This window comes from Camelus ferus, chromosome X, assembly GCF_009834535.1.
Source record: "Camelus ferus isolate YT-003-E chromosome X, BCGSAC_Cfer_1.0, whole genome shotgun sequence".
Taxonomy (NCBI): Eukaryota; Metazoa; Chordata; class Mammalia; order Artiodactyla; family Camelidae; genus Camelus; species Camelus ferus.
Genome location: NC_045732.1, coordinates 12,839,220 through 12,847,023, shown reverse-complemented (window position 1 = coordinate 12,847,023; position 7,804 = coordinate 12,839,220). Strand labels below are relative to the sequence as shown.

General features: G+C 63.1%; 1 protein-coding gene and 1 long non-coding RNA gene across 4 annotated transcripts; one reads left to right on the top strand and one right to left on the bottom strand.

The window, feature by feature from the left end:
- Positions 1 to 646: 646 nt before the first annotated feature.
- SLC25A6 (solute carrier family 25 member 6) lies at positions 647 to 3,799 on the bottom strand. The gene is made up of 4 exons (XM_032474457.1): positions 3,555 to 3,799; positions 2,398 to 2,884; positions 1,609 to 1,749; positions 647 to 1,196 (listed from the first exon to the last, which is right to left on the bottom strand). The coding sequence occupies exons 1-4, from the start codon at positions 3,663 to 3,665 to the stop codon at positions 1,039 to 1,041; spliced, it is 897 nt and encodes a 298-aa protein (XP_032330348.1). The 5' UTR covers positions 3,666 to 3,799; the 3' UTR covers positions 647 to 1,038.
- Positions 3,800 to 3,923: 124 nt separating this feature from the next.
- On the top strand, positions 3,924 to 7,749 carry LOC106731126. Of its 3 annotated transcripts, none has more exons than XR_004317793.1 (3): positions 3,924 to 6,449; positions 7,272 to 7,385; positions 7,626 to 7,749. It is a non-coding gene; the product is annotated as an uncharacterized LOC106731126 (long non-coding RNA). The 3 variants fall into 3 exon arrangements; XR_001367547.2 differs by lacking the exons at positions 7,272 to 7,385; positions 7,626 to 7,749 and adding an exon at positions 6,676 to 6,948 and having other exon boundaries at positions 3,924 to 5,285; positions 6,302 to 6,449; XR_004317794.1 differs by lacking the exons at positions 7,272 to 7,385; positions 7,626 to 7,749 and adding an exon at positions 6,676 to 6,948 and having other exon boundaries at positions 3,924 to 5,987; positions 6,302 to 6,449.
- The last annotated feature ends 55 nt before the right edge of the window (positions 7,750 to 7,804 follow it).

Below are 7,804 nucleotides of genomic sequence, written 5' to 3'. Positions count from 1 at the left end.
CTGACGTCGCTGTGGTCTCGAGGTGTAGCGCGAGATCTGCCTTCCAGGGGACTAAGCTGGCCTCTGGGACTGTCCCCGCCTCCAGCTCCTGTACTAACCCCCTCAGCGTCGCCTGGTCCTAGGAGCCAGGGGACAGCTCTCGCCTGGGCGGCCGAGTGCAGGGCAGACACCGGCGATGCTCCCTGACCTCTAGGGGAACCAGGGGAGCTGGCCCTCAACGTGAGATACCAGGATCCGGGGTCCGCCTGGTGGAAGCTCCCCGACAAGTTCTGTCCCTGCAGTGACCTTGAGAATTTGTGCAGAAACGGCTCTGGGGGATGAAGGAAGCCAACATGCCTGGGGCTGGGGGCCCAGCACGTCAGGTGGAGGCGCAGGCCCACCACACAGGGGAGGCTATGGGTTGAACAGTGCCTGCCGCTGCGGGGCTCCTGTGATTCGACTCCAGCTACAGTGTGGGCTGGGATGGTGAGCGGCAGGGAAGCTCAGAAATCTCAAGTACCCCTCACCACCCAAGGGTGGACCCCACGACATGCCTGGCTGTTCCCCCAGCCACCTCTCCTGGAGGCAGCTGGAGACCACCCCGTCTGCTCAGACCCCCACACCCCTCCCCTTGTACAAGTCCAAGCAAATCACAAACACAACCGCGTCTTGAGTCCCGGTTTTATTCTGTAGCGGAATGCCCAACGTAGAACGTCATTGCAAGTATTCGGCTGTGCAAAAGAGAATAGTGCTTAAGTACAAATGGGAGACATGATTTGTTTTAAATAAATACTTAAACACGGGTTGGTCCTACAAGCACCTGGAGTCTAGGTCTGCCTTGGCGGAGCTGCCTCACCTGTGGACCCACGAAGACGCCATGATTCCCCTCCCCCCAATCAACGCATGGACCCGCGGTGCCGACGGCCGCGCTGACAACGTGCCCTCGGCCAGAGCTGCCCGGCCCTCCGCAAGGCCTGGAATTTCTCGAAGGTCAGTGGTCCGTAACAGTTAGGTGTCAGTATCACTCTCCGGGGCCCTGCGGGCCCGGGCCCGCGGCGCCTAGATGACCTTCTTCAGTTCGTCGTACAGGACCAGCACGAAGGCACCGCCCATGCCGCGCAGGACGTTGGACCAGGCGCCCTTGAAAAAGGCTTTGCCTCCTTCGTCTCTGAAGATCTTGCGCCAGCAGTCCAGGGTGCCCCTGTACATGATATCGGCTGCGGAGAGAGGGGCGGGGGTCACGGGCGGGGCCGCGGCACAGCACGGAGCAAAGCCCCAGGACACGGAGCCCCGGCCGTCCCCAAGCTACTCGGAGCTGACTGCAGGGAAAAGGAAGCTCGGGACGGACTGCCGGGTCCACTGCAGAGGGGGATCAGACCCAGAACTCGAGCCCCCCCTGCCGGGGCCCGTGCACACCCCAGAGTCAAGGGAACAGGCGTGAAGAGACCCCCACACAGGGCCCCTGAGACCACTGCCCCGCCTCCCCCACCGAGCCAGACCACTTCACCCTGGGACAAAGCGCTGCCCCAAATGCCCCGGGGGAAGCACCTCTCGGGACGGCCCCGTGCCCAGTCGGGGAGCCCCCACCCCCTCCCAGCATGAACTGCGGAGCAGAGCTGAGACAGGTACCTCCTTTGCGGCCCGACTGCATCATCATCCGCCGGCGCACGGTGTCGAAGGGGTAGGAGACCACGCCGGCCACGGCCGTCACCGTCTGCGCGATCATCCAGCTCACCACGATGTGGGTGTTCTTGGGGTCGGGGAGCATGCCTGTGGGGCCACCGCATGAGGCCCAGCGCCACACACGGCTGCCCGGGAACAGGACCCCCCCACCCCCAGCTCCACGCAGAGATCCCAGGACCAAGTGACGCTCGGGAGGTGACAGGGGCCCTAGGGCCCTGGAGAGGGGGAAGCCCCCACTGCCTGGGCGTGGTCTCCAAGGCAGGACAGAGGTGGGCCTCGGGGAGCAGACACTTCCACACCAATCTGCAGCTGAGCTGGCAGCAGGCTTTCGCCGTGACCGCTGGAGTGGCTCACTCTCAGGGTCTGAACTGGGTGCTCCCACAAATCACGATGAAGCCCTAAAGCCCAGGACCTCAAACCAACTACAGTAAGACGTGAAATCTTAAAAAGGATGACAAATAAAAAAGACTATAAAAGATTGTAATAAAAGGACTGGTGCCTTCACCTAAGAGATTAGGGCAAAGACACACAGTGACCACCACACGAGGACACACGGAGGAGGCAGCGGTCTACACACCGAGAGGCCCCGAAAGGAACCAGCCGTGCTGACACTCTGATCTCGGGCTTCCAGCCCCCAGGACTGGGAGACCCCAAGTGTCTGGTCCCGAAGCCCCCTCCACCAGCCCCACCCGCTGGACACGTTAATGCGCAGCCCCGGGAGGAGCACACACTCACCTTTGGCGGTGTCATACACGCCGAAGTAGGCGGCCCGGTAGATAATGATGCCCTGCACGGAGACGTTGAAGCCCTGGTACAGGCCTCGGACGCCATCAGACTTGGTGATCTTCACCAGACAGTCTCCCAGGCCTTTGAACTCCCGCTCCTTGCCGGACTTCCCCACGTCGGCTGCCAGGCGGGTTCTGGCGAAATCCAGCGGGTAGACGAAGCAGAGGGAGGTGGCTCCGGCCGCGCCTCCAGAGGCCAGATTGCCAGCGAAATACCTCCAAAATTGCGTGTGCTTGTCCACGCCCCCCAGGAAGATCTGCTTGTACTTGTCCTTAAAGGCGAAGTTGAGGGCTTGCGTGGGGAAGTAGCGGATGACGTTGGCCAGGTTGCCCCTCCAGAAGGACAGCACGCCCTGCTCCTTGGGGATGCGCACGATGCAGTCCACGATGCCTTTGTACTGCTTGTCGGCCGCGATCTGCTTACTGGCATGTTGCACCTGAGGGCAGACGGGGAGGGCTTTACCCGATACGCCCGCAATTACCGCCCCCTCCAACGAAAAGCTTGGCCTTAAAATAGGGTAACTCGCCTACCAGGCCTTAAACCTGCCCAGACATCATGTGTAGAAACCCGTTCTTTTTTGGGAACCCACTGTCCCTGCAAGTGTTCTAAAGCAACTACCTGGCAACAATGTTCCTATTACGACTACATTTGTAACGCTTCTGCAAGAAAGTAACGCAGTTTATTCCGGTTGAGAGCCACACAGACAAGTACAAAAGGAGGCAAACCGCCCAAGTCCGACGAAAGATATTAGCTCGGCCACTGCCACCCGCCCAAGGTCACCGCCCGCGCGCTGCGTGGGTTTGTCCACGCGGCTGCCCCCGCGCATGCGCCGCCCCCGGCCGGCGTCGCCGCGCTCAGTGCGCACGCGCCGACGCCGCAGCCGGGCCTCCGACAGCGCGTGCGCGCCCGCGGCCCCACTTCTGCCCATGCGGCAACGCCCACGTGACGCGCGCCCGGGCCGCAGCCGGAAGCCCGCCGCGCGCGGACAAAGCGGCGCGGGCTCCCGCTTCCGGCCCCGGTGCACGCGGCTCTCCCAGTCCGCTGACCGCCCATACCGGCCGCTGGCCACTCGCCCGGGGGCCCGCGCGAGCGCAGCCCGCTCCTACCTGCAGCAGCAGCTTGACCCGCTCGATCGGGGCCACGGCCGTCTTGGAGATGGCGGCGGCGATGCCTCCGGCTAGGAAGTCCTTGGCGAAGGAGATGGCCTGTTCCGTCATGGTGGCGAAGCGGGCAGCGCAGCGGGAGGAGAGCGGAACGGAGGCGCGGAAAGCCGAAAGGTGGGCGCCGCTGGTCAGCCCTGCCGCCGCCGGGACCAAAAGGACGGGGCGGCCAGCGCGCAGCCGCTAAGGAGCCCACGCCCCGCCCCGCGCCCCCGCGCGCAGCGCCCATTGGCTGCGCCGCCGCCCACGCCACGCCCCTTCCCGCGCGCCGCGCCCCCGCGGGCTGCCGGGAGCCGCGCCGTGCCGCGCCCCGCGCCCCCGAGCGCCGCGCCCATTGGCTGCGCCGCCGCCCACGTCCCGCCCCTTCCCGCGCGCCGCGCCCCGGGGCATGTAGGGAGCCGAGCCCCGCCCATGCGCCTAGTGGACCGGCGGGCGCGGCGGCAGCTTTGACCTTGTCAAGGTCACGGCGGGCGGGCCCCAGGCGCGACGGGCGGCGGCGGCGGAGGTAGAAGGCGGGGGATCGCCGAGTCCCACGCCCGTTCTTCTTCCAGCCCCGGCCGTTCGGATCCCTAGGCTCGCCCTGGTGACGCCCCAGGCCCCGCTGCGACCCTCCAGCTTCACCCCGCTGACTAACGAATTCGCCCCGCAGCCCTGAGTCCCAGCTGCGACCCCCGCTAACCCGCCCTGATGACCCCCGGGCGAGTCCCGGTCGCGTCTCGCAGACCCGTGAGTCCCGTGGGAGGAGCGTCTTTTGCGGGTTCAGGCCCGGAACCGGAGGCCGTACCGACCGCGCCAGGGCGCCCAAGTCCCTACACTTGCTTATCCCGAGGCCTGGCTTCTCAAGGGCTTGCTCGCCCCCTGCCCCGGAGACCCCAGCTCGGCCAGTGTCCGCCCGCCGAAGCGCCCCCCAGCTCTCCGACCGCCCTGCCCCACCATGGGGCACCCCAGCCCTGACCCCGAGACTCCGGGTGCACTCGGCGCGCAGGGCATGGGGTGGGGTGGCCCGGGGCTCCCACTCCCAGGGCCCAGATGGCGTTGGACTCGGGGTCCCCCCACCGGGCCGCGCGCTGCGACATGGGGGCTCCAGGAGGGACTGCAGCACGTGTGTGTCATCGCACGCTCACTCCCATGCTCACACGCGCTCCGAAACGCACATCCGCACACAGGGGCTCACATGCACAGACACATGCACACAGACTCACATGCACTGGGCACACACGCTCACAGACGTAGATCTTCACACACATGCACACGTATGTGCACACAGCTGCGCACACACAGGCGCACTTCTCACCCCCCAAGGAAATCAGACCTAGATGTTTTGAAATGTGCACTTTTTATTGAACCGCAGCTCAGTGGCCCAAGTCCCAGTGAATCACTGGATTTTCACAAACTGAATAGGGTGGTGTATCAGCACCCACGAGGTCCTCTGTAACAACCCAGGCGCAAGGATTCTTTTTTTGTTTCTTAGTTCCGTGCCTCTGTTTCTTCTCGTTTTCTCTTTCTCATTCCCTTACTCTTTTCATCTCTGTTTTTCACTTGGGGAGGGGGGCCTGCATCCCCTCCAGCAGCTGACACTGAATGGATGCATGCCAACAGGAATGCTCAAGCCTGGGGCACCCTGAACCGGCCATTTCTCCATCTTCCTCTGTCCTCTTGACCTCCCCGGAGAGGCAGGTAAGGGGTGGGGACTGAGGCTGGACCAGCTCCAGGGCCGTGGGGGCAGCTCCAGTCACTTACAGGGTGACAGGTGACTGTGGGTAAGGGCATTGATGCTCTGGCACATTCTGAGGCATCAGGACTGGGGAATAGAGAACGGACTTGGGGGGCTGGTCCTGCGGTGGCCAGAAGGCTCTGGAGTAGAGGACAGGGCGGCCGTGGATTCTGGGCCGGGACTGGGCATTTGCTCAGGGGGCCATCTCTGGGTACTCCCAGATGCAGAAAGCATCTCGCCTCTGACCTCATTTGTTCACAGGATCAACCTGTCTCGGTGGGGAGGGACCCTGGTGATGGTTATCACTGCCCTCTGGGTCCACAGGGGCCAACCAGCCAAAGCTGGTCAGTCAGGATCAGGCTGGGAGGCCCCGGGTGTAGGTGCCTCTGCCTGACAGCCTGCTGGGGAGAGCAGAACCTTCCTCTCTGGCCGATGGGGGCGGCTAACCCCTCTCCTTCCCTGGGGACGCCCCTCCCTGTGCTCTGCCTGTATTCCACCCCACCCCAGGGGTCAGCACTACACTATCTGTTGGTTCCTCTGAGGGTCCCTTTTTGCTTGGGCCCAGCACCCAGACTGCTGGGCAAACACGCCTGGAACAAATGGATGACTGTGACCCCATCACTAAATGGGGTTCAGAACATGCTTTTTCCTAAAGAGCATTTCAGGTGAGTCTTAGACCCATCCATCTTCCCCGCGCACTTGTGTGTGCGTGTGTGTGTTGGGGGGCTGGCATGGCCCCCGTAATCCCCGACCCAGGAGAGCATTTGGACCGTACACATCAAGAACCCAGAATACCTTGTACCTGGGAAAAGAGGGTCCAGGTAGAAGGCACACCTGGCTTTGGAAAGGGAGAGAGGATGGGCATGGTGGGGAGGGAGAGGTGACACTCCAGGACCCCCAGGGATGGGCTGGGGAGACTGAGGCCTGTCCTGCCTTCCTCAGCTCCGTCCCAAGGTTTAATGAGGACTTGGTGTTACAGGTAAACTCCCTGCTGGCCTGCAAGATACTTTGAATCTGTACCCCTAGAGTGTCTGAAAAACAGATTTATTCATTAAAAGAAACAGGAGGCGCTTTAAAAGATACGAAGTTTTAGCTGATGACTCCAAGCAACTCATGGAAGGGATGAGGTTGGCATCCGGGGGACAGGGTGGGGGTGCGGGTATGTGCCCACAGCCAGGCCCTGTGTGAGTCAGTCTCGGACTCAGCCCGAGATTCCACCAGGCACCCAGCCCTGCCCTTACGTGACACCATCGGGCGACTGGGGTGGGACCCTGCAAGGGAATGTAGGTTGGGGAGCGCATGCTGGTGGCTTATGGTCCCTCTCCCTACCCCCTCCACCTTTGGCCTGTGCAGAGGAAAGATGTTAGCCAGTGATGCGTCCAGACAGTCCCGGAAGGCAGTGGGCACTCGGACATGTGCTGGATGAATGAATGAATGAATGAATGCCACCTGGAGGGCGGGGGTCAGCTCAGGCTCGGAATTCCAGCCTAGAAATCCCCACTGATCCACAGAGAATGGACACGGGCCTGGGTGTGCACCCACACCTGCACAGTCTTACTCTAACTCCCCTAAAGATACTGTGTTTTGCACACATTTCTAATAAAGGGAGAGACAGGTTCCGTGTAAGTCTTACTTCATCTCCTCATCTTAAAAAACTTCTAATCCAAAAGTTCCAACACACAAAAGGGAGAGACATTTAAGGAAACCCGTGGGCCATCACCGCTTCCACACGTGGCCTGGGGGTGTCCCCTGGGCGGGCCCTTGTTTTAAGGGCGCGGTGTGGGTGTGGGAACTTGGGGGGCAGTGAGGGGGAAGGTCCTAGGCCTGCCTGCAGCAGCTTCCCGGCGCCCCCGCCCGCTGGGCTCCCCAAAGCCGGGACCGACGGGGTCGGGTGCCCCAGGACGGGCGCCAGGGCCCCTCTGGTAAGAAGCGCGGTTTCTCCCACCAAGCCCGGCGTCCGGAGGGCCGAGGGGCTGGAGGGCGGGCACCGTATGCCGTCACTTGTCATCGGGGACACTGGCAGGTCGCTACCGCTCAGCCCGCTGGAGACAAGGTGCCCTTGGGTGAGGCAGGGGCCCCCGCAGGAACTCAGCTCTCCTCCCGGGATGGGAAGGAGGCTGACGGGAGTGGCCCAAGGTGACCGGGTCGGCGTCACCCCAGCTGCGCCCGGCCGGGTCTGGCGCGCGGAGGGTGTGGCCCTGCCGGGACGTGAGGGGCAGGACTTGGGGGGTGGGGAGGGACCCGCGGCGGGCGGAGCGCTCTGCCGTCCCCTGACGCCGGCTGCTGTCTCACTGAGGCTGCAGGTCCCCACCGGGTCAGACGGCCAGGACAGGCCTTGACCCTTCTCCTTTGTCCATCTCACCGGGAGCGCTCGGGACACCGCACGGGGGGACCAAACGGCCCCCATTATAATCGTCTCTAATTTCCTTCCTCCCGTATCCCTGCCTCCCACGGAGACAGAATTTGTGATTTAAAAAAAAAA